Source organism: Perognathus longimembris, chromosome 9, assembly GCF_023159225.1.
Source record: "Perognathus longimembris pacificus isolate PPM17 chromosome 9, ASM2315922v1, whole genome shotgun sequence".
Lineage (NCBI taxonomy): Eukaryota > Metazoa > Chordata > Mammalia > Rodentia > Heteromyidae > Perognathus > Perognathus longimembris.
In genome coordinates, this window is record NC_063169.1 from 10449535 (window position 1) to 10476546 (window position 27012).

At 43.5% G+C, this 27012-nt stretch overlaps 1 protein-coding gene across 1 annotated transcript in view; it reads left to right on the top strand.

The window, feature by feature from the left end:
* Window positions 1-27012, top strand: part of Mettl24 (methyltransferase like 24) — a 93429-nt gene that overhangs the window by 13246 nt on the left and 53171 nt on the right. Inside the window, exons 2-3 of the mRNA XM_048354591.1 lie at window positions 14904-15002; window positions 22463-22587. Of these exons, the coding sequence (XP_048210548.1) occupies window positions 14904-15002; window positions 22463-22587 (224 nt within the window). The remainder of the gene's footprint in view (window positions 1-14903; window positions 15003-22462; window positions 22588-27012) is intronic.

Sequence of the window (27012 nt, forward strand, 5' to 3'; positions counted from 1 at the left end):
TTTTGTTTTTTACTCACTAGGCATTGTGTTGAAAATGAACTGTACAACTTGTAACAATAAAAATAAAACAACAATGAAAATACAAAAAAATTTGCATTAAGTAGTTGTACAAAGAGGTTACAACTACATAAATCAGGTGAATACACTGTCACCCCTTCTAGCATTCTCCCACATTCTCCCCCTCCTGCTCCTACCCTTGAGTTACGTAGTTCCAATTTTGCATAACGTACATAGACTATCATGACTTTCCGTTTGAAGCCAGACTGGGCTACATAGTGAGACTTTGTCACATTTTAAAGAGTTTCTACTATAATGTATATTAACGAAAATAGAAGCGGCGGGTTGCATTTTAAGATGTGTTAGCACTCCGTTATTTTACCTGTAAAATGAATTTCCACAAGGAAGACCGTCTTCGGTGAAGACAGCCATCAGAAGATTGTCACAGACCAGTTAGGATCAGAAGGTTATCTCTGAGACATTTTGGGGGTCAAAATCTTATGGTTTTACTTTTATCTGGACAGTTATGTTCTCTACGTTTAGCACGTAACTTTGTGTGTGTGTGTGTGTGTGTGTGTGTGTGTGTGTGTCAGAGAGAGAGAGAGAGAGAGAGAAGACTCATGCGTGCACAGTCCTGGGACTTGAACTCAGGACCTGGGATTCTTTTTCTCATGGCTAGTGCTCAATCCCTTGAGCCACAGTGCCATTTTCAGCCTTTTCAGAGTAGTACATGGAAGGTAAGAGTCTCCTGCCCTTTCCTGTCCAAGCAGGCTTTAAACCACAATCCTCAGCTCTCAGCCTCCTGAAGAGCTAGGGTTACAGGAGTGAGCCACTAGCATCCAGCAGCAAGTAACTTTCAGAGTAACAAATATTTATAGTTCTAACGTTTCTTGCCAAGTCTTTGGAACTACGAAAACTTTCAGTATTGTAGAAAAGCGCTGTGGTCCTCTTAAACAGGTTTGGATATGGTAGAGTATCCATGTTGCAAACCTGAGACTCTGAATTCAAATCCTAATACTGCAAAAACAACAACGAAAAACCTTAGACAGGTGTGGACCAAACATAAAGCTATGTTTGTTTGTTTGTTTTCATGGTACAGGCTATGTACAGATTTAGCTTAAAGTTTATAATAACGGGATGTAGATATTTAACTTAAATCTATCAAAACAAATGCCTGTTTTTGTTTATGTTTTAAGTGTTCAAAAATGCTTTCTCACGATTTTCCCCCAGGTTTCTGCTAAATTATTCCTCATATCTCATTTTTATTTCAACTCAAAGATAAATTAAAGCTGGGCACCAGTGGCTCATGTCTGTAATCCTAGCCATTAAGGAAGCTGAGATCTGAGGATTGTGGTTCAAAGCCAGTCCAGACAGAAAAATAAATACATGAGACCCTTATCTCCAATTAGCCACCAAAAAGCCAGAAGAGGTGCAATGGCTCATGTGGTGGAATGTTAGCCTTGAATGAAAAACTTAAGGGACAGCACCCAGGACCTGAGTTTAAAAATTGAAGATATTCAAAACCTGCAATAATCTATCTGCCAAAATCAATGAGTATTTACATTTAGCTACATTATGCTATTACTACAGAAAGCCAAGTTAACGATTTTCCTTTCTTTTTTTCCACACTTATTTTTTTAAGTCCTCAGTCCCGAGAGGTTTATCATGTGCTTTCCTCCCAGGCATTTAAATCAATGTAAACATGTCCATTGGAACCAGTTGTGTGCAGGATTCTGAAAGATGCAAAACATGTGGTATACGGCTTCTAGTCTGGTTAGATTGACTCCCTGAATCAGATCATAGCAAACATTTAATTAAGACTAAAGCAAGAAGTAAACACAGTGAGACTTGCATCGTCCATTTGACAGAGAGTAGAAGCTTTGGAGATGAAGACCTCGGAGGACAGAACTAAAACTCAACTCTGAAAATTGAGTGGAATTTGAACTGACAAGTGACTAAGGGTAGGAATTCTGGGTAGGAGGACAAAGGCCAGATAGAGGCCGGATCTGATTAGAAAACAGAGTATAGGGCTTGATTTGTAATCAATATTTTCATTTTAAAAATCTGAATATTTCTTTTTTTTTTCTTTTGGAGTTTTATCTCGACATGGCCTTTAGTTATACTTCTTTTTTTCCCTATTCAAGAATCTCCATAAAACCAGTGTTTTGTTCTGGCCTTTCATTCAGTCTCTGAAGGTGTGTCATGGGCAACATGCTGTAAGAATGCAGTCATGATAATAATGACCATCCTTCATGAGTGCCTCTTACAGGCTTGTTTCCATCACGACAGGCTAGGTGACGGCAGAGTAGTAAACATCCATGTGGGTGTTTGAATTTCAAACTTCAGTGGATTCAAAGAGCCAACTGTTATTTCCTGGGCACACTGCATGTTCAGTGTGGTGGGAAAAGCAAGGTCCTAGTTTGTTGTTATTATTCAAGGGTTCAAGCTAATCCCTGCTGTATCTTACATTAGTTGCCACCATCTATCAGAAAGGCCTAAATCCTTTCTCCTGATGCATTCCAGCTTGCCTGCTTCCCTCCCTCCCTCCCTTCCTCCCTCCCTCCCTTCCTTCTCTATTCCTTTCTTTCTTCTTCTCTTTCTTCCAACCCCACCTCTTACTGTGCTGGTCCAGGGGGTTGAACTCATGGCTAGCCACTAATGTCCCTGAACTTATTTTTGCTCCAGGCTAGTGATCTACCACTTAAGTTACATCTCTACTTACAGCATTTTTGGTGGTTAATTGGAGATGAGTCTCACAGACTTTTCTGCACAGGCTGGCTTTGAATGGTAATCCTCAGATCTCAGCCTCCTGGGTAGCTAGGATTATGAGTATGAGCACAGATGACTGGCTTAGTCTTCCTTTTTAACTCTTGAGGGTAATGACATTTTCAGAGCCATTGGTAAATTTCTTAATATATCCTATATCTGTGGTATAAAGCATCTCATAAATTTAGCCAGGTGCTAGTGGCTCACACCTGTAATCTTGGTTAATCTGGAGGCTAAGAACTGAGGACTGAGATCAGAAGCCAGCCTGGGTAAGAAAAGTCCATGAACCTCCATCTCCAATTAAACAGCAAAAAGTGAAAAGCCAGAAGTGAAGCTGTGGCTCAAGTGGTAGAGTGACAGCCGTGAGTAAAGAAGCCAGGCAAGAGTGTGAGGCCCTGAGTTCAACACCAGTACACACACACACACACACACACACACACACACACACACACAAAGAAAAATTTCACAAATTACTATCAATGAGCCTTCCAATGCAAGATAGCCACTGTGGTTTCCCCTACAAGTTCCCTTTGAAGTTGCTGTTGGCATGCTACGGCATGCCATGATCAGGAGGAGGTGAAACTGAGAGCTAAGTTGGAGGCAGCTTAGAGAATCAGAGCAAAGATGGGACTAGTTGTCCAGTCTCACCCCTGTCAGCTCTTACTGTGACTCTGGTCTGTCATGTCACTTCTCTGAGCCTCATCATCTTCAATCACAATAGGAAGGGGTCAGTGTAGATGATTGAGGAAGTCACTTTCAATACAATTCCTCTCTACAAGTATGACACAAGCAAAATGTAAAGCTAGGAATGACTTGCTTGCATCCTCTAGAATCTGTACATTTTTTGTGTAGTCTAAGTTCTTCTGTGTGCAAAGATGTTTTTCTTTAATACAAGGAGTATTCATCCCTTCTCATACTATGAGGAAATATTCTCAGAACTTCATCAACTTTGAGCTATTTCTTTGCACAATGTCTTCCCTTGCCTCGTGTTACTTCTGGTCTGGGATGGTGCCTGGAATAGGACAAGGTCATTGCCGCTTGGGAAGTCTTCATTTCGACCTTGGGGATTCTATTATTCAGTGACGAACCCTCAATCCAGACAGGCCCTCAGCAGCAAACCCAATCATAACCGGCCTCCAACAAGGTCTGCTTCCTTCAGTGGTTCTTCATGTTCCTGAGAAGGGTCACTTAGCGAGAGAGATAAAGCTTTTCCCTTCCATTTAGGCTGGAAGCTTAAGTGCTTTTCCTTCCAGAGAAGTCCAGCCAACTCTGCATGCCTTGTTTCACATATTGGCAGCTTCCCACCGATAAAAAAGAAACATTCACGAGGCCGCTTCTACTTTGTCAGACACTATAGCTTACAGTGCATTCAGGCAGAAAAATGTCCTATAAATATAGCTTCATGCAAAGAATGTTCCAGAGACAAAGTCTTATCTCTAATTGCCAGGTAGGATTTACTGTAGTACTTGATCACTACCTAAAAGCCAGAGTGACAATATGGAAAATACAAACTACGGACAATGGAAATGAAAAATAGTTAATAAATGTGGGGAATGGTTAAAACTGAGGAATACATGCATATGTACTTGCATAATTATCTGCAGCCAGTGAGGCTGAATCATGGGATATGACAGCCTCATCAGGAAGCGGATGACACTTTTAGACACGTGGTGAATGGTGTAGGGCTTGGCTGGCGTGCTGTGCTCCATTTGGCTTTGTTTCCTCGCACCCTTTTCCGGGGTGTCCTCCTCACTGCAGGGCACCTCCTGACTCGCTTGCCCAGGTGAGATTTTCAAGCATCATCCAGTGTCTATAGTCAACTACTCAGAGAACGAGGCCTCTGTCCTGAGTTCAGGTCCTCCGTGTGGCATCAGGGATGGTCTCTTTCTGCCATGGTCCCTGTTCCCTTGGCAACTGGAGAGGGGCATGTTTATTCTTTTTATTGTGCCAGTCCTAAGGTTTGAACTCAGTCAGGGCTTGGGTGTTGTCGTTGAGCTTTTTTTTTTCCCCCTCCTCAAGACTAGTGCTATACACTCTACCACTTGAAACATAGCGCCACTTCCAGCTTTTTGGTGGCTAACTGGAGATAAGCATCTCATGGACTTTCCTGAATAGAGATCCTCAGCTCTCAACCTCCTGAATAACTAGAATTACAGGTGTGAGCCACCAGTGCCTGGCTATATTTACCAGTTTTCGATAATAAAAACCACTCTTGTGTAGAGTACAAAACCGAAACTCTTTCCTTACTTAGATGAGGTTGACCTGGTCTTAGAGCAGCAGAGAAGCCCTAGGAAAGTCTTGTAGACTACCCTGGCTCCAAGTGAACTTGGGAGGGTGGAGACTTCCAGGCAAGCATCTAGTAGAAATCCTGCTTCCCTCTCTCTTCTCTCTCTTTTTCTTTGTTCTTTTTCTATTCCTCTCTTTTCTTCCTGGTAACTTTTCTGCACCCCCTCTGTTTTCCTTTTTGTGTGGCAGCAACTCAGGATTGCAAGCAACCTGGAAAGGGGCTTGCAGGCACACCACAGACCTTCCATTCTGGGAGGCTGAGGTGTCAGGAGCTAATGGCTGATGGAGGGATAAACCATTGCAGTTTTCTGTTGGAAGCAAATCCACAGAGAGAGATGGGGATTCAGATGATGCTAGATTTCTATGACTCTTAGTCCAAGAAAGTCCAGGTACCTTACTTATTTCAAAGAGGTTATGGATATGTGTGTGTGTGTGTGTGTGTGTGTGTGTGTGTGTGTGTTTGTGTGTATCAAAGCAACAGGGATAGATAGAAACCCATAAAAGCATGACTAATGCTTTCTCTGGCATACATTCTTACATAAACTTATCTAAATGAAGCTCCCCCCACCCCCCGACTTGCTCCTTCCTTGATAGGCCTCCTCACTGAAATCCCTGACTTGACATTTGCATTGCTACTTTGTATGCAGACACTGTATAATGTCTGCATCATGAAAACCTCTGGCTTTCACTGGATCTATTCCAGGTGTTTGGCATCTCTTTTCACTGTCTATGATAACACCTGAAAATGCATGATGTTTTCTTCTCTTAGCCATCCCCTGGGGTGTTCAATCTCACGCAGATTGAACCGTTTTGACACACAGAGAAAATATGGTGAATTTAAAGATGTCAGTTTAAGAACAAGCCCCTATTCTAATTTGCTTGGCTTCTCTTTGCAACTTACCAGAATCACTTAGAGAATAAATCTAGAGCTGGCTGTTTATTCCTCCTTGCCTCTCCCCCTCCCCTTCGTTTCTCCTTCCGAAAAGTTATCAGAGCTTGCTTGAATTATAGTGCATTTTTTTTCCTTGCCAAAGTTGATGTGATTTCTGGTTCCCTTGCCTCCCAGCCCACATTCAGTGTAATGGAGCAGGGGTGGCAGATTGATGGGAAAAGGCTGCAAAACTCTGCTGTGGATGTGGGTTTCAGCATTCCGTGGTCGGCTGCCAGAGACATTTACCAGATGGACTTGGTGGAGGAGAGCTGGGACTGCGTGTTAACTGGGATACGAGATGCCCATATGAAATAGGATGGGCTGGCTTTGCCCTTTCTTGACCTTGACCCAGTGCCCACTTTATCGCAATGTAGCAGCTGAGTTGTTGTTGTTGTTGTTGCTGCTGCTGTCTCCAGTTTTTAGCAGTTTGATTATGATGTCTAGAGATGTGGAATTCTTCCCATGTGTCTCTTAGGGGGTGCTGAGCTCCTTGATCTTTTAGGTTTATGTATTTTGCCCAGGATTTGTTTATTATTATGTAGAATGTTGACATATTGTTTTAACATGCAATTGGGTTTGGGCATCAAGTTCTAATGAGTTTTTCTGTGATATCATAGTGTGATTATAAAGTGTGCCTCCCACAGGCTCCTGGGTAGAAGGGTCAATCCCTAGATAGTGGTGTTATGGTAGAAGCCTTAAGAAGGGCCATTGGAGGTATGCTTCGAAGGGTGCTTTGAAGGGTGTCTTGTCCCTGGTCCCTCCCTGTCTCTCCTTCCTGGCCACCATGAGGTGATACACTCTGCCCTACCATACCCTTCTGCCATGATGGTCTACCACACTGTGGGACTGGGAACATGAAATCATCCAACCATATACTCAAACCTCTAAAACTATAAGCCCAAATAACCCTTTACTCCCTTTAAATGGTGTCTTTCAGAGATTCATCAACAGTGACAAGAAACGGATACTGCATTCTAAGTTCTACATCTTTTCTGTTTGCCAAGCCCTCGCCCTGTGTGTTTTAGCTCTGCGTATATGTGTTCATCAGAGGTCATCCAGTCTGCTTATGAATCCAGTTTTCAAAGTACGTTACCACTCAGGATCAGATCCCTGAAGGTGCAGTGAGTTCCAGGGGAGCTTAGCACTTCACAAACTACTTTGTGGCATTGTTTCCCTCAGCTACTCCTCTCACTGTTTTCTAGTACTAGACAGCTTCTGAAACTCTAGACAGAAGGTTTTGGCTTTAGATAACCCTGATCTGCTCATGATTCTCTGCCTACTCCCTGCTCAGTCCAAGGCTCAGCTGTGAGAGGAGAAAATAGCAAATGGGGTTCATTCCTGCATCTCAGATCAGACAAGAAGCTGTCTATCCTCCAGAGTTTTAGGTGCCTTTGGGCATTAAAAAACTCTCATGGTGGCTTCTACTCTCAGTGGCATTGCCTTGGGGTTGGGAGACAAGAATCGAGAAAGGGAAAATAGAGGGAAGGAGGGGATTAGGGATGGCTTTACCATTCTTTCTGAGAAACAGGAGCCCCTTCCCTTTATGAGTCTGGGCTGGAGGGCTGCTCTGGGGCCTCCTGTCTGTTCCAATGCCTGTCACCTGGGCTGGGCAGCCCTGAGAGCAAGCAGGAGGGATGGTAAAGGAAAACCAATGGGGAACTCACTGCTGATCCCATGGTACTTTGAATTCTTGTCTTAGTCTGCAGTCTGCCTGCAAATGTTTACTTTTCAGATTCCTCCTGTTCCACGCAGTCTATCTGTGCATGTAGTTTCTGAATCCAGTGGTGAATCCAATGGTGGGAATGTGTTTATCTGGCCTGGAACTGAAATTGAGGCTCTAATTTTTTGAGTGGAAATTTGATGATGTACTTTAATTTATTATTCTTTATTATTACTATTATTATTATTATTATTATTGCTGGTCCTGGGGCCTGAACTCAGAATCTGTCTTTGAGCTTTTTTTTCAAGGATAGTGCTCTACCTCTTGACTCATAGCTCCACTACTGGATATTGGGTGGTTAGTGGAAGATAGGAGTCTCATGGATTTTCCTGCCCTGGCTAGTTTTGAATCACAACCCTCTGATTTCAGCCTCCTGAGTACCCAGGATTACAAGCATGAGCCACTGGTACCTGGTTGAAGTACCTGAATTTTAAGCATCATATAACATGAATCACTGACTCTTGCTTTTTCACAAGTGGGGTTGAGTCTGATAACTGAGCCAATAGCTTGAGAATGTGGAGGGAAGGAGTATGAGCTACACACCTACCCCAACTTCCGAACTCTAGTTCCACTTAAGTAAAGGACTGGGAACACCAATGGCTGATGGCCCTGAACTCTTAAGCTGTGGCTGGATACATGTTCTGTCCACACACAATTTTGTGCCTCTCCCTCCTCCAATAACCCCAAAGAATTCCTTTTTCTTTCTGTAGAGGAATAAACCATTTGCCTCATTCACTGTTTTCTGCTCACTAACAGATGTTCTAAATTAGCACAAAATTGCTAAATAAATCTATTTTAACATCTTTTGGGTTTGTTTCTCCCAGAAAACTCTGGCTTCTCCAACATCAACAGGTCACCATTCACTCAGCATTTTATTTCGTTTGAGTTGAGGACTCACAATCTTGGGCTTTGCTATGGGCACAAGCATAATGTAGGAGTCACTTGTGAGCCATCTTACCCCTGCACAATATCCTGGCTCTAAAATCTTTCAGGATCTTGGTAATGACAGAAATGCACCTTTAGGGCTACTGCAATTTTATGACAAATTTCCCAATCTATCAATTATCCATCACAGTAAGGAAACGGATCATTATATCAACATCACTGACTATATAGTTACATACCCCAAAGAACTGTAACTTTGAGACGCTGAGGAATGAAACATTAGAAGTTTTGTTTTGGTTTATTTTACTTCAGATTTTTATATCTCTCCCAAAATATAAATGGTCTATAAAGCTAATGGTGGCACTGTTTGTAGCTTGACGGTTTTCTCATGGGCTATCTGAGGCCAATGAGATATTGGGGAGAGGGTGAGGAAACTACCTGTGAAAAAAGTGATGCTCCAGGTTCCCAGAAAAAGAGTTTTTGCACAAGTCAGAATCGATGCCTCCTTTCTAGGACATAGGTGGGCCTGCTTTTTTTTTTTTAAACTATTTTTCAAGCCATCCATTTTGTTTGAGGCTCATAGTCTTGAATTAGTAAGTGTACGCTGGTAGGAAAAGAAAACTTTTAAATGTCTTTGTGTGTGTGTGTGTGTGTGTGTGTGTGAGAGAGAGAGAGAGAGAGAGAGATCATTTGGGAGTGAAATCTTGGAATTTAGCTTCAAGGCTTGAGAGAATCCATTTCCTCCTCTTCCTCCTCCTCCTCCTCCTCCTCCTCCTCCTCCTCCTCCTCCTCCTCCTCCTTCTCTTCCTCCTCTTCTTCCTCTTCTCCTCCTCCTCGTTTCCAGAAACAAAGTTTAAGGCTGAGATCACAAATGATTTAAAAAAAAATCCAAAGCCTGGTGACTGTGCCTATTGTACTCTCATTGATTTAGATTCCTTAGCCCTTTTTACCCTTTGGGAAGTAGAACCTGAGATGTCTGTACAGCACCCTCCAAACAACCAGAGTCACTATGTCACTTTTGCTGTCCTTTATCTTTTAATTTTTGGAATTAGAATCAAATGCAACAACAAGTTTTGCCTGCTTTTCTGAAACTAGCTTTTAGAGGCCGGGCCAGGCGGGGGGCGGGGGGGGGGGGTGGGTGGGAAAGGCTTTAGAAAAGCCATTTAGCTTTTCAACACACATTCCCTAGAGAAGGCACTAGAGAAGCCCTTGCAAGCATAAGGGGGGGCTGCTTCCTTTCTTTGGCGATCTGGGAGCTTGCTTTGTATGACTGTCTGGAGGTTTAGGGAACAGAACTATGAAGCAGAGAAGCTTCCATCTCTGCAAGAGCTCAGGAACAAGGCCCTTCTGTGTGACAACCCACCATTTGTCATTCCAGTACTGCCTGTTGGGGACAGTCCGACAGACCAATCCAAATAATGGTGCCTCCAGACACCCTCCGCTAAGTGTTACCTGTCGAACAAAGACATTTGATGGACTGACAGGATTGTGAATCCACAGTCCCAGGAACCTACGTTCCTAGAAGCCATGAAGGTGGCCTTATTGTGGTCATGATATTTGAAGCACATGGATAACAGGCATTTAGTGTAGCCTGTATTGAGGAAGATTTTCAGAGTAAAATCATAATAAAGAATAATTGTGGATGAAAAGATAGGATTTTTTCTCCTCTTCTGTTAAAACTGCCATTGTCATTTGAAGATGCTCAGAGAATTCTGTTGGTGGGAATTTCGAAAGGACAAATGTTGATGTGTATGCACTAGACAATTAAAACAGATGATAATAGCTAGTGGTTTCCGTGGGGTAACAATCACGAGCTGCCATCAGATTGATTTCAATAAGAACATTGCTTTATGTGAAATGTTTTTAAACAGCTCAACCAAAGCATTAAGCCAGAGCACTTCTGAGGGTATCTATTTTCTGTGTGTTTCTACTGTACCCTCACCTGAGACGCTTCAACCTAGCTACTGTTCCAGCTGCTGTGTTTAGATTCTTTGTGGTCAACACTCAATTGAAATTGAGAGAAATATCAGATGGCAATTAAGATACTATTTGTGGGTTCTTAAGGTAATTCTATAGATATACCGTACTGACTCAACATGTAGATTCATAATTATTGATTTGTGAAGTTACTGTGGTGTGCTAGCCCAGGTTAAATGCTACTTTTGTGTTTAAGGCATCTCTGAATGCAAGTGCTGGCGTCACACCTTTAATCCTAGTCACTCAGAAGGTTGAGACCTAGAGGATCAAGGTTTGAGGTTAGACAGCGCAGAAAGGTCTGTGAGAATCCATTCTCAATTATCCAGCAAAAAAATGGACTGAAGGAATGGCTCAAATGGTAACGCACCAGCTGTAAGCAAGTAAAACTGAAAGAGGGTGAGAAGTCCAGTAACAGGGAAAGTCTTTTTTATTGTTATTGTAAAGGTGATGTACAGAGGGGTTACAGTTACTTATGTCAGGTAAGGACTCAACCTCTTTTTGGACGATGTCACCCCTTCCCTCACTTTCTCCCAGTTTTTCCTTCCTTTCCCCCCTCCCAAGTTGTATAGTTCATTTTTAACATAGTGTCTAGTGAGTATCACTGCCACATTTGTTCACTCTTGTCCTACCATTTCTGTGCTCCCCTTTCCTCTCCCTCAAATAGATAAATTTGCAAACAAGACAAATGGTACAGAAAACAAAAACAGCAACAAAGGAGGGAAAAAAGACTGAATAATAACAGATACTGGTGGAGATGTGGCCAAAAAGGAACTCTACTACACTGTTAGTGGGAAAGAAAACTACTCTGGAAAGCACTATAAAGATTTCTCAAAAGACTAAACATAGAGCTTCCCTATGATCTAGCAATTCTATCCTGGGCATTTATCCAATAGACCACAAACCAGGCCACACTAAAGCTTCCAGTACAACCATGTTCATTGCTGCATTGTTTACCATAGCCAAGGTATGGAATCAACCCAGATGCCCCTCAATGGATGAATCAATCAAGAAAATGTGGTACATATACACAATGGAATTCTACTCTTTCATCAGAAAGAATGATATTGTGCCATTTGTAAGGAAATGGAAATATTAAGTGAAGTAAACCAGACCCAAAGAATCGTAGGTGGCACGGTTTCCCTCATTTGTTTTAACTAGAATGTGCCTACAAATCTATAAGTAAACACACAGGATGGTTAAAAAAAAATACACTTGAACATAATAAATTATGCAGGTCTCTAGACATTCACACAGTGAGACCAAAAGAAGGTACTATTAGGAGAAGCTCACAAAGGCTCAATAGCTGTGTGCATATAATTATATAAATGATGTTTGTTGAAATGGAAACTGGTAAAGTCTTTATGCTAGAAAGATCCTTGCAGTGTTTGGGGCTTCTAACAGTAAAGATTATTTTCCACGATCTGCATGATTTGTGAATTTGGGGGTGTTTATTATGGACTGATGATCAAGTCTTCCATTTCTTTGTACATCCACGGCACCTATGGAGATTTTGTCAGAATCTCTAAAGTTTCTTGAATGTGTTAGGTGACAAAGCTGTGTTGTATGTTATTTTGTAACCAAGCCTGGAATGAGGCACAAATAATGCCTATGGCATGTGCAAATGATTCCTCAGTCAAACATCACAGCTTCTTTCCAAAGAATGCTATCCAGTTGAAGTCCATTTATGAGTCCTAGTCCAGTCCCTATTCTGTTCTACCTGCTCTTTCTCTGGGAGGCTGAGCGCATGGGCCAACCACTTCCTTGCCTTCCATTTGGATTAGGCTAACAGGAAGCCGGAGCTCCTCAGCAAGTTCCTTTATGAATGGTCCTCTCTCTATTTCTCTTGGGCTTGTAGGGCCATGAACCCTGCCCATACTTTTATAAGTGGTCCCTTAGTGGACTTTTCCCCAAACAGTTCGAAGATGGCTGGTATCTTTCTGGGACCCTGACTGGTATTTGCCCAAATCACTCAGATGACAAAATTGGTTTAATCTAGTTACCATAGCCTGTCTCCCTTGTATTAGTTCCAACTAAATACTCTCTTCCAGGCCACCTGACCTCCAAATTGGAATCAACTGGAGCAGGGGCTAGCAAGCTACAGCTCACAGGCCAACTCCCACCCGCAAAAGGCCTGTTTCTGCAAATGGAGCTTTATTGGAATACAGCCAGGACCATTTGTTTACTGTCTCTGGCTGCTTTTGAGCTAAGATGAGGGGTGAAGGGTTGCAACAGAGTCACCATGGCCTGCGAAGTCTAAATTGTTTGTTATATGACCCATGATAGAAAAAGTTTACTGATCCTTTGACTTAGTGGGAAAGTAGACATATGAACTTCATCATTTTAATCAGAGGCTCCTGGGCCAGATGCTGGGGGGCGGGGGGGGGGGACTTGTCAGTGACCCCAGGATAGTTAATGGGAGGTTTTTGACTCCAGCCTGACAGGCTCTTGTGGAGAACCGTTGTTGCTGTGCAACTGCTATAGTGACCCGGGAAGGCACACCATCTACACAACCTAAAAAAGAATGTGACCAAGAAAAAGGAGGAGGCGTGTATGTTTATCCCCTGTGATTTCAGAAATATGTCCTGTAAAGAATGGCTGGCCTGAATGTGTTTGCATTTCCTTATCGGCATTACGCTGTGCAAAGCTGACTCCCCGACCTGAGCATGCCACCTCTTAAGAATCCCGCTTGCATTTAGATCCGTCCTTACCCGTGCCTGGCACAGAGCTGCCAAGGCTCAAACAATTTCACCCAATGGTGCTCAATGCTCGAGAACAGAAAGGAACAAAACAGAGGATGGAAGGTGAGTGAGGCAGGTCTTCTGCCCTCGTGGGCCCCTACGAAGAACAGCTAGCTGTAAGAGGAGTCAGTCCTTCTAGTAAAGGGGTCCCTCAGGGCAGACTGGCTACATAATTTGTGTAAATGAAAATCCAGAGCTTCTCGTTCAAAAATCAATAGGAACGTGCAGGCAGGGTCAGGAGAGGACTATGGAAGGCCCTCTAAGCCTGCGGAGGCTGTGTATCTGTAAGAAAAAGGCCTCTTGTAGGTCAGGGAGGCCCTTTCTCTCTCGAGCCACTACAAAGGCAGTTCAGGCTGTTGGGGTGCTGAGTCTGGGGGCCCTGGGACTCTGCAGTGATAGACAGCTGAAACTGATCAGGATAAGGCATCGCCTCCAAAGTGTCCGCGGCATCTCCAACCCGCCCACAGGAGCACATTGCTTTCCCAGCCCCTGCTTGCTCTGCCCCTCCCTCTCTGCTTCCAGTTTAACCCCCAGTCATCTAGGCCTCCTCATCTCAAGACAGCCCGTTCATGCTAACATGTCTTATTGACAGCCAGTTTAGCTATGTCTTTTCTGGGTGTACATGACTGTCTTTACCCAATGTTTATACATGAATAATTCCTTACCTTGTCCCCAGAATCCCCCTCTGCTCCTCTTTTTTTTTTTTGCCAGTCCCGGGGCTTGAACTCAGGGCCTGAGCACTGTCCCTGGCTTCTTTTTGCTCAAGGCTACCATGCTACCACTTGAGCCACAGCGCCACTTTCGGCCTTTTCTGTTTATGTGGGGCTGAGGAATTGAACCCAGGGCTTCATGCATGCTAGGCAAGCACTCTACCGCTAAGCCACACTCCCAGCCCCTCCCCTGCTCCTGGATATAGAGACCACTGTGCAGAAAGCCCCGGAAGTCTTTCCTGCCCTGCTGGCTGTGGCCCCATCTCAGCCCTTCCCCCTCCCTGCGGGCTGAGCTTCCCCAAGAGAACCTGGGACCCCAGCAAGTCTGTGGGAGGTCTGGGGGCAGGGGGAGGAGAGTGCTGGGTGTGGAGTTCTGGCTTGATGTAAGGACTTCTGGAGACATGCTTCCTTTTGGATGGGTGGCCTGTTCTGCTTCCTCAGCCCCCCTCAGCCCCTCCTGGCTATAGAGGGGCCTCGGGGCTCCTTGCTAGCTCCCTGCTTGTGGGACAGACACTGTCAGCAGCCTCTCAGAGCCTGGCCTAGGGGCTGCTCCACAGTGCCAGGAAGCTCCCCTTCCAGTCCTGGTGATGACAGCTCCGGGGGTCTCTCACCCTCTGTGCGTGAGCAGCAGATGGCATTGCCTATTTGTGCTAAGGAAGTGTGCTTGTGAAGTTTGCCTCTGCTCCAAATCATGGAATGACAGCCCCCAAGGCCAGTGTAGTCTTCGGCTGAACCTGGGGCGAGGGGCTGTGTCTGGTTTCCTTTTCCTTCCCGTGGTCAATGTCACCTTAATGACAGTCGCTCTGCGCCCAGGGCTTTGGCAACAGCGGAGGCAGCTTTGGCCCCATCAGATCCTCATGGCTCACGCAGTGTCTGTGTTGTGTCTCCCACAGGGCCCCCGGTGGCACATAGAGCTCCAGCCGTGGGCAGGCCCTGCTCAGTCCCTAGAAGAGGAGGCGTCCAGGTTCCTGAGCTACATCAGCACCATGCAGGTTGTGTTTCGGCCTTACCTGGGTTTGGAAGTCGTGTCAGAGTTTGTCCCTGAGGGGTGGGAGGTTGCTAGTGGTTCCTGGAAGGCTCACATGGATTGGCTCCCTCAGAAGAGGGTAAAGATGCTTCCAGTTGCTGAAGCATCTTCTTCCTTCCAGAAGCCTCATCAACCCAAAGCGTTCTAACGATTCATCCTGGAGTGCTTTAAAGATCCACTTTAGGAAATTGCTTCGGAAAAGCATTTGTAGCAACAGATTTGTCCCCAGGATAAGGCAGTTGAGCGTGTCACAGAACAGAACCATCATCTGGAGGCTCAAATCCAATTGGTATTTGGAGATATTTGCCTTCTCGCATCTCTGCCGAGGATGCTTGGCAGCCGGGGACAGGCTAGGCCAGGGAGCAGAGGAGATTCTGAGACAGAGCACTGCTTCATGAATCCAAAGGCCCTCGCTCTTCTTGGAGCACTTTAAGTCATTACTGAGCAGCAGCCTCTATTAGTGGCTTAACACACAGTGGCAGCTCCTGCCCAGCTTGAGGCTGAGTCGGCGGAGCAGGCGAGAGGCCATCTATTAAGGAGAGTCTATGGCTCTTGACACATTAATCAGAAGGTACTGCTCTTGTGGCAGTCATGAGAGGGGATCTAAGCCCCAGAGACACTTAGCCCTGAACTGAACGGTACTAGTGAATTAGGATGCTGGGCGCAAGCCTACCCGGGAAGCTGCCCGGGTAGAGTGAAATGTGAGTAGGTGTGACTCCAGGGCTCCACTGTCTCTGGGCACTTCATGTCTCTTCCTGAGCCTCACTGGCAGCAAATTCCATTTTTCATCTATAGAAGAGAATATATTTCTAGATTTGGGGGTGGGGGGAGGGGGGTGAGGGAACAGGGTGACAGATTTTAATTCAAAGCCCCGGCTGGCCTCAAGCTCATGATCTTCCTGCTTCAAAGTTCTGAGTGCTGGGATTTCAGGCAGGTGTGATCATGCCTGGCTTACTTCTGGAACTTTAGGAGGCTAGTTCAGAGGTAAAAGCCAGTGTCATTTCTTATCCAACATGGTCAGACAAGCAGGAACTTTAATACTTGTTATCCACACATTTGTGTAAAGGTTGTGGAATTCATTGTGGATGATGAAATGATAAATTGGTTCTTATATATTCAACTTTTACTACTGCAAGTTATACTGTGGTGGGCTTATGCAGATTAATTGATATACTGAAAATGTAATTTTACAGTTTTGCTTTAGACAAAGGATAGGCAACTAGACCTCTTAATTATGACTTTAAAAATTTTCTTGGGGCTGGGGATATAGCCTAGTGGCAAGAGTGCCTGCCTCGGATACACAAGGCCCTAGGTTCGATTCCCCAGCACCACATATACAGAAAACGGCCAGAAGTGGCACTGTGGCTCAAGTGGCAGAGTGCTAGCCTTGAGCAGGAAGAAGCCAGGGACAGTGCTCAGGCCCTGAGTCCAAGGCCCAGGACTGGCCCAAAAAAAAAAAAAAAATTTCTAAAGGCCCTAACGAGAAATGAGAAGTGTTAAATTTATGAGTTGAATTTGGGAACTTTGCCTCCCCCTCCAACATTAATTTACTGAGTACAAGAGTCCAAATTCTTTTTATGTGTATTTTAGGTTAATGTTATACAACGTATACAAAGTGTACTTACATAGAAGATGCTCTTGAAGCATGCAGTGGTCATGCAATTTCAGGCTCCTGGATTTTTCTCATGAGCTATGGCTAAGAGAAGAAAAAGTCTTAAAATAAGTGAAGCATTCTGTTATATAATATAGTTTGATGTTGTCACTCTGAGCAATATACTTTGCTTCTGTGGCTCTCACTGTTCTGATCCTGAGAGAGAAGAGAAAGAGAATAGATTAGACAGTTTCTAATGTCTCCCCAGTTCTGTGATCTTGTAGTGTGCAAATGTTAGGGGAAGCCTATGATTAACTTTTTTTGGTGCTGGTCCTCAGGCTTGAACTCAGATCCTGGGTACTGTCCTTGAGTTTCTTTGATTAAGGCTTGCCTTCTACCACTTGAGCCACAGCTCCATTTCTGGCATTTTGGTAGTTTATTGGAGATAAGAATCTCACAAACTTTCTTAATCAGGCTGGCTTTGAACTACCATCCTTAGAGCTCAGCCTCCTGAATAGCCACCGGCGCCTGGTTTAACCAAGTACTTCTGAATACCTACAACATGCCAGGAACTGAAGTAGACCCGGGGAATAGTCCCTGCCCTCAAGGAGCTGATGAATGAATTGTGAAGATAAGTCAACGTATAACTAGTATTCATCTTGATAAAAGCAATAGTAGAGGTTTGATTGTTGAAGCTACGAGGAGAGAGAAAGATCCCTTCTGTCTCTAAGTTCTTATGAGAGTTATCTAGTATCCCAATTAATGCAAGAACTGGTGAAGAAGAGAAACACATAAAAATTTCATTACACTTTCATATATAAGGGGATCTTCATAATAGAATGAACTTTAAATGACCAAAACATAATGATTTTATATGTTTGGGGCAAAAAACAATAAACTTGTGAAGGAATAACAGGACAAATGAACCTCTGGACTACAACGGTAATTACTCTTTTTTATTTTTTTTGGTACCAGTACTGGGGCTTGAACTCAGGGCCTGGATGCTGTCCCTTAACTTTTTCTCTCAGAGATGGTGCTGTACCACTTGAGCCACAGATCCAATTTTTTTTGGGGGGGGGGTTGCTTGTTAATTGGAGATAAGAATTTCGTAGACTTTTCTGCCTGGGTTGGCTTAGAACTATGGTTCTCAGATCTCAATCTTCTTGAGTAGCTAGGATTACAGACATGAGCCACCAATGCCAGTTAAAGCAGTAAATTTTAAGGGTGCTGCCAAGAGATATATTCAGTTTCATTATGGGTAGATAATTAGGTAGGTAGGTAGATAGATAGATAGATAGATAGATAGATAGATAGATAGATAGATAGATGAGTGGTTGGTAGATGATAACCAGATAGAAAAAAAAAACAGACTTTAAAACACTTCAGTTTTTCTAGTTCAGAGCAGCCACTGCAGCTTAGACTAATTTTGTACTGCAAGTCTTGCTTCCTGCAGGCATATGGGTTGGGGGTGGACAGCATGGTGAAAATATCATCAACCAAGTATTCTTATGCTAGTACTGGGTCTTGAACTGAGTTTCATTGTGGTCTTAATTACCAGTCTTTGGTGATCAAGGAAATTTCCCACCAATCTGACTTGCTGCATGTAAGACAAGACAAGACAAGACAGGCCACGTGATTTTAGCTTGAAATAATCAACACACCAATTCAGGATATTTGAGATAGCACATCCTCACTTCCTGCAAAGCTCTTAAAGGGATTTTTGTCCTCCAGAAAGAATATGATCAAGTCCCAGACCTGACAACGGCTTTGCAATCAGGAGCCATTTTATCCGGGCAAAGCACTGTGCTTTGACCCACACTTCCAGGTTAACAGAGGGCTAAGCACGCAGGAGCCATCAGCAATGATACTAAGTGATTCTTACCAGAATCTTTGGCTAACTCTTATTCCATTCCCTTCTCCGGGTAATACAGAGCTTTGGGGTTGCTTTTGGGGCTTCTGCCTCATTTAGAACTCATCTTGACAATGAAAGCCTGCAAAACGGGCAGAACATTAGAGTCATTGTTACCTACACCTTTTCATTTAGCAGTACTGAGTCATAATGGGTTAGGAAAGAAAAGCACCGCGCACCTCTGAAAGTATTAACGCATGTTCCATCCCCACCCTCTTAGAACAGGTTTTAAAGTAAGAAAACATGTCTCTCGAATCCATACACTTGCACAGGACCCCATATTTGTTATGTCCATTATTGACTTTTTTTTCATGTATCAGTTGCAACAGGCATTTGCTGAGCACCTTGCTCTGTGCCTGGTTCGTGGTTGGCCTCTGGGATGTCAAAGCTGACTATAATGCCCCCACCTGCTGGTAGTGCTTAAACCTATGACCGCTGACATGAGGTATGAAGATGGGTGGGGAAGGCACAAAGGAGCCCAGGAAATAGGGGCATAGGGCGTGGACCAGCCGGGCAGCAAACAGCTAACATGGCGCTCCTGCACTTCCACAGCACAGCGTTCCTGGTGGAAAGACGGGGCCCCTGCGTTTTTAACAAAACATCAGAGGAATACAGCATGCAGAACATCAGGCTCAGTTTCATTAGGAATGATTTTTTTGGTTTTTATTTCTTAATTTGAAGGACTGAGTGCTTGGCAGAGTTCTGCAGTCAATAATACAATCTGCTGCTAACAAGAAATGGTTAAATCATAAACACAGTGCTCTGTTCTGAGAGAATGCTCCAGATCCAGCTTTTTATGTCAACCCCCAAACCATATGTCTCCAGGAAGCAAGCCTTGCAGTACAAAATTAATCTAAGCTACAGTGGCTGTTCTGAACTAGAAAAACTAAGATGTTTTAAAGTCTGTTTTTTTATATCTGCTGTCTATCTATCCATCTACTCATCCAGCTATCCATCTAGCTTCTATCTAATTATCTACTCACCTATTGGTAAGAATAACCTAAGAACTCAGGTTTTGGTGATGCAGATAAGAAGTTAACAACATTATAACAACAGTATTATTATGTTTACTCTCTCCTACTCTCTCTCTTCCTCCCCCACCCCAACTCACCTCTCTCTCTCAATCTCTCTCTCTCTCTCTCTCTCACACACACACACACACACACACACACACACACACACACACACAAACCAGAACAAAAACTACTGCCCTTGAGCCTTCCAAAACAATGGGACTGTGTAAACAAACAGTTGATTGCTAAGGAATTTTTGCCAAAAGTCCTCAAATTTAAAAGACTCCCTTTGCCACGTTCACTTATGAGCTGGCAGGAATGCTACTCAGGCTTTTGGGATACAGAAAAAAAAAATGAAATGAATATAAATTAGTTCCCTTTAAGCTAACTAACTAAAAAAGAAAATATTTCAGAAAACATTTTTTCCCCCTCTGGAGTCTATTTTTCTTCATCCAGGCCTAATTTGCTTTTCTATGGCTAAAATTACAAGGGGAATTAGGCAGACAAAGAGCATAATTACTTGAGTTAGAGCAGAGCTTCACATTGCTAACCCGGCTTCTTTTGCTTGCAAGAGTTTATTGAAGCTCTGGCCATAAATCTTATCTAGATAGTGTAAAAAGTCAATACTTAATTAATTTTAGGAGAGAATTATAATGGAGGACTTCTAGGTGTTTTCAAAAGCTCAAGTTTGTCAATGAGATGGTTAATAAGTGGTTAGAATTGGATAACTCCCATGTTTTATTTTTGAGCTGAGACAGGAAGTAAACTGGATGGCAATGATGTGTCTTTAAGCGGAATATAACTGCGTCAGACAAAAATTAGAAAAATGCTAAACTAGACCAACTGGCATTCCTAGCACAGAAAACCAGTCAATGGCCTCAGCAAAGGAGGACCCGCTAGACTTCAAAGGCTCCGCTCTGGGTTTTTAATGCCTGACTTTTGGAAGTCTGGCTAGCCGGGGCGCCAGCCCGGTCTGGTCTGGCCTTTAGTGAGGATTGGGACTGGGGGGCTTGCCGTGTTCCTGTGGAAGCTCTGGCTCATAGATAGCCTTACATTGCCACGACACAGTTGAGATCCGTTTGGAACCTTTCCTTGTGACATTACAAAAGGCCAGGCCACTAGCAATGCCCCAGGACCACCCACCTAAGAATCACCCCGGGAAGCTTAATACATGTTCCCAGGAGACAGTGTGTACGATTCTGATTTTGCAGGTGTGGAGTGGGACCCAGGAACCTGAATGTGAAGCACTGCCCAAGTGATTCTGATGTAGTTGAGATACACCTTAAGAAGTGATGTGGAAGAGGCCATGTTAGGAGGAAAGTACGAATTTATCCTGCCTGCCCTTATGTAGCAACCAGAAGCACCAATCAGTGCAATAATAAACAGGAAGCTTCCCTGCAGCGATTGGCTCAAGTTTCCAAGGTCCAAGCTTTGGAGGCCTCAGAATTGCCCTGGACTAACCTGCTTCCTGCTAGAGGCAGGTCTGGAACAGAGAAGGTTAATGAAGAAGGACTCAGTCCATATTGAAGGCACAGCAATCTGCTGCATAGTAGTAGATCAGACCCCAATATGCACACTGAGCTTTGACTAATTGCATTAGCCACTCCCCTGCTCTTGGGTGGATGGGTGGGGATGAGGAAGTGGCCCGGTAGAATCTCCTCTCTGAGAGAAGAGTAGAAGGTAACATGCTGATGTACTCAGCTAATATATGTATTCTGTACCAGTTGCTTGAGAGTTCCATTTTCTATTACTTTTCCCTTTAGACAGTGGTTGGAGATAGAGAAGTACAAAGATACTGGGTTGAAGAAAAGACTAGTGGTTTGGCCAGGGCAGGCCAGCCCTAGGTGATAGCGATCCTAATGCAGTGCTGGTTGAATAGCCTCCACTTTGGAAAATTAGTTATGGTATATGATTGGGCGAGCCTAGAATGTCTCAGAGGGAAAAAAAAAATCACTATTGTTATGTTTTCCCAGTGAATTAAAGCAAGAAATTTCCTATCACCCTTTGCACATGGAGTGCTCTGTTGTGTTCTGTGCGGCAGCTGAGTCATGGTGAATCATGATCATGAGAGTTGTTGTGTGTGTGTGTGTGTGTGTGTGTGTGTACACTGAGGCTTGAATGCAGGACCTGAGTGCTATCCCTGAGGAGCTTCTTTTGCTCAAGGCGAGTGTTCTACGACTTGAGCCTCAGCTCCACTTCCAGGTATTTTGGTCATTTGTTGGAGATAAGAATTTCATTGACTTTCCTGCCTTGCCTGGTTTTGAACCTGGATCCTCCTGAGAAGCTAAGATTATAGACATGAGTCACCAGTGCTCGACAGGAAGAGGCTCTTTAGGGCAGCTTATTATCTTATCAACAGAAAGTACACAGTAATTTCACTTATCCACGGTCAGCGGTGTATCTTGGGTTAACATGTGTCACCTTTCTGGCCTCAATGGCCCCGTCTTCCCCAGTCAAGGGGCAGATAGCTTCGTGAGAACCCTTCTGAGCTCAAGGCCGGTGGTCGGCCCCCAAGTCTTGCCCTGTTCGCTGTGTCTGGGATGCCCTGGGCCAAGGCTTGAGCTCCTGGTCAACTCTGGCTCATCCTCCCAGACTAACACACCCCCACACATCCTCTTGATGCTTCTTTTCTCTCATCTCCGCTTCTGATTTGCTCTCTGAGCAGATCGTACAAACAGCGCTTACCTCCCTTCAAACCTACACGGAGTCGCCAGGGGGTTACTTCCTATCTGGTATATAATTGAAATTCCTGGGAACATTCTCCAGCAGTCTTGTGGTTGGCTCCCTGGGGAGGAGAGTTTTGCTGTGGAGGATAGAACTCTCCTATTAGGGTTCTCAGGAATGAGGAAAGCAGTTAGTCCATTTAGCATCCACCATTGTAAATTATTCATATTGATTTCCAATCCTTACAGATTGTATGTAATCACATGGGTACAGACGCTAGCCTGGCCAAGAAGCCCTGGTTGGTGTGTCTGGATGACAGGTTTGGCTTAGCTCATCAAATCCGCAACAAGCAGTGCCGCCTCTACTCTCTAGGGTGAGTACATTTTTTTTCCCCTGTAGAAGAAAACACAAACATTCCTCCAGACAGTCCTGGCCTCTTCCAGTACACAAAGTTATGACTGGTAGCTGTGTTTACAGGTACTGTGCTTTGTCTCCTGTCATTGTTACAGACTGATTTGTTATGCAGCTATAAGGCACCAGCAGATCACTGAAGCCGCCTGGTCTGGAGCTGCCTTTACTTATTTATTTTCTTGGTGGGTATATATATATATATATATCAAACTCAGGAATTGTGCTTGCCAGGCTAGTTGGTCTACTACTTGAACCACACCCCTATCTCTATTATGACCAAAGTATGTCTTCTGTGCTTCTATCAATCAGGACAGGATAGATGATGGTATAATCCATGTGGATGTTTGGCCTTCAAAGTTCATTGGCTTTCAATAACAATATGATGCCTTTCCAGTGTAAATTGGTGGGAGTGGTGAAAGGCAAGGTTCCAGCATGTTGCTGTCATTCAGGAACTCACGCAATACTAGGGTTTGATTGTAGGGCCTTACCCTTAGTAGGAAAGCACTCTACCACTTGAGCCCCTAGCCTGTTTTTCTCTGTCCCTCCCCCTCTCCAAGTAGGATCTTGCTTTTTGTGGAGGCAGGCTTGGTCTGCCATACTCCTATTTACATCTCCCATGTATTTGAAATGACAGATATGCCTCAGCATGCTGGCCTTGTTAGTTGAGATAGGGTGTTGTTAATGTTTTTGCTGCTTGGGAGTAGCTTGAACTAGGATTCTCCCACCTCCGAGTGGACAGAATAACAGGCATAAGCCATCTGCCTGGTCTGAAGCCACTTTTTCTCCCATTCTGCTGATAACAAATTGGCAGCTTCAGAATAATCAAAGTGATGATTCCCAGCTAGAATTAGAGCACCCTCATAAAAAGAGAGAACACTAATTATATACAGCTAGAAAAAAGAGAAATTATGTTAAAAAATTGTATATACAATGATGAATATAACAACTATGAAGACCACTGATAGCCACACCTTGATTTTTCTATTGTGTACCAATGATAAATTTATGTATGACTGAGAGCAGTGACTCTTTCTTGTAAACCCAGTTATTTGGAAGGTGGAGATAAGAGGATTTTAGTATGAGCCAACTTAGGCAAATAAAGTTAGCAAGATTCTACTGTAACCAACAAGCCATGTGTGGTGGCTTCTGTCTATATGCCAGTTTTCCAGCAGGTGGAGCGAGAAGGACTGAGGCCCAAAGCTGGCTCCAAGCAAAAGCAGAAGACCCCTTATAACGGATAAACTAAAGCAAAAAGGACTGGGGATTTGGTTCAGGTGTTAGGTCTATTGCCTAGCCTTGAGTTCTATCCCCAGTACTGAAAAAATAGTGATATATATATATCATATATATGCATATATTTTTGTGTGTGCGCATGTGTGTGTTGATCTTTGGGCTTAACTCAGGACTTGGGTGCTGTCCCTGAGCTTTTTTTCTCCAAAGCTAGTGCTCTACCACTTGTGCCATGACTCCACTTTTTTTTCTTTTGGTGGTTGATTGGAGATGAGTCTAACAGATTTTCCTGCCTAGGATTGCTTTGAACCACAATCCTCAGATCTCAGTCTCCAGGGTAGGTAGGATTATAGGTGTGCACCACCAGTGCTAGCTATAGTTTTATATATTTAACTAAAAAAGAAAGTGAAGGGAACTTTTATTTTAAAAAATCATGTGAAAACATTGGTAGCTATTCAAGTTGAAAATGATCTCAACGCACAAATGGATTTAAGGAGCTTTATGTAAAAGGATAGATAAATGTAGGAGACGATTTCACCAAATACTTCATTGAACAGTCCTGAATTTACAAATGATATATGTCCCAAGACAAGGCAGGAGGGAATTATTTTGATTTGGAACACCCTGGTTTATGGATGGTTGTAGGTTCCCAGGCTAGACCACTGAAGACAGAACTGGAGACCCTACCAAAAGCAACATGCTTGTTCCTCATCTATAGATTTCTCTATCAACCTCTACAACTTTACGTTCTGACAGCCGCGAAGGTGGTCAGGGTTAGGAATACACATCTGATGTGGACACCTCTCCAAAGGTGCCCAAAGAGGATCATCCCTACTATAAAACCCTGTCAAACAAGAATACCAATTATCATGGATTGGAAATAAAGCAAAAGATTCAACATTGTGAAACCATTCTTATATGGGATCCATGAGATGTAGAGATGGCATCTATCCATGAGACTCAGCATCTGCTAGGCATCCAATATTTGCTCTGTAAATGACGGCTTGAAGGGAGAAGTCCATGGAAGGAAATTGGGCTTTGAGTCTGAAGGCTGGGGTGGATGCCAACCTGCTCAGCCCATTGGTTAGAACTGAGCTCTGTTCCCTGAGAATCACAGTTATGCCTCTAGTCTGCAGGAAGAACAGGAAGTTGTGACACAGAGTTTATTTTATGTCACATGAAAAGCTTGTCAAAGTAGTGTAAAATAATTGCATTGTATCACATGTAAATTGGAGATCTCAGCTTTAGCTACTCTGTTGCTCCAAACTGACTTTATAGTTTAATTAATATTATATACTCTGGAATAATGTCATGTAAAGCATATACAGTAAAATAAAACTTGGAGAGGTTTTTTTTTTGGAAAAATTCTAAATTTCTTTTTTCTTTCCCAATATTTCAGAATTGTTTTGAGATGTTTCTGCAGTAATAACTCAGATTATTACATACAAAAAAGTGTGTGTGTGTGTGTGTGTGTGTGTGTGTGTGTATATTTGTGTATGCTAGGGCTTGAACTCCTGGTCATTGTCTCTTAGCTTTCTTGCTCAAGGTTGGCACTTAACTACTTGAGACACAGCTCCTCTTCTGGCTATTTGGTTGTTAATTGAAGATAAGAGTCTCACCGCCTTTCCTGCTTGGCTGGCTTTGAACTGAGATCCTTAACTCCCTATTGCTCAACACTCCATCCTTAAGCAACCGCTCCTTGATGTTCTGTCTCTATTGATTCACCTATTCTGGATATTTCATGAAATGGAATTATACAGTATGTGGCCCTTTGTGACTGTGTGCTTCATTTACCATGTTTTCAACTTTCACTGACATTGTAGCATGCATGTAGCAATACTCCCATCTCTTCTTATGTCTGAATACTATTCCGTTGTTTGTGTGGGTATAACCACAAGAACAATCTCCTTCAGTTGATGGACATTTGGGTTGTTTCTATTTTTCAGTTATGTTCAGAGAGTTATGTTCATAAAAGGTTTTAAGTAGGCATATGTTTTCATTATCTTGCGTATATAACATTTTAGATTCCCACCAATAACCTCTGGTAGTTTCAGCTTCTTCACATCCTTTCCAATACTTACAATTATTGGTCTTCAATTATACCCATCCTGATGGATATAAAATGGCATCTCATTGTGGTTTCATTTTGAATGTCCTTATTGGATAATAATCATCCTGTCCTTATGCTCTGAAATTTACATTCCTAGGGAACATAAAGGCCATTTACCTTAATACTCTCAAATGTGTGTGTGTGTGTGTGTGTGTGAGTGCATGTGCTTGTGTGTGTGCTCACTCATGTGCCAGTCATGGTGCTTGAATTTAGGGCCTGAGCCCTGTCCCTGAGCTTGTTTTGCTTAAAGCTAGTTCTCTACCACTTGAGCCACAGTACCACTTCCGGCTTTTTCTGAGTGGTTGTATTGGAGATATGAGTCTCCTGGACTTTCCTGCCCAGGCTTGCTTTGAACAGTGATCCTCAGATCTCAGCCTCCTGAGTAGCTAGGATCACAGGCATGAGCCACCAGTGTCCTGCTCTCAATTTTTTTTTTTTTTTTTTTGGCCAGTCCTGGGGCCTTGAACTCAGGGTCTGAGCACTGTCCCTGGCTTCTTTTTGCTCAAGGCTAGCACTCTGCCACTTGAGTCACAGCGCCACTTCTGGCCATTTTCTGTATATGTGGTGCTGGGGAATTGAACCCAGGGCCTCATGTATATGAGGCAAGCACTCTTGCCACTAGGCCATATCCCCAGCCCCTCAAAAATATTTTTAAGAGTATCCAAGGACCTGGTACCGAGGTACAACCCACGCCTTTTTTTGCTTGGTGATATAAAAGGGCAAGTGACTGACAGCACCACCCTCAGGTAGTCTAAAGAGCATTTCTGTGCAACTTGCAAGCAAGCACCTCCTTCAAGAACCCTTACTAGCATCCGCGAGAAAATCATCACCGTGGGCATTATGATGTGAATGACACCCCTAAGGCTTTTCAGTGTACAACTTGCACAACCACCTATGGGGACTCCAAATAATTTTTTCTTGGCATTAGAGAAGGAAAGCCAAAAGGGTTTGCTCTGCTGTTCTATTATCTTTGGAAAGCTCTGTTACTTTGGTTGTTCTGTTATTCTATTACCTTTGTATTTCTTCAATAAGTCTTAGATTTGATGG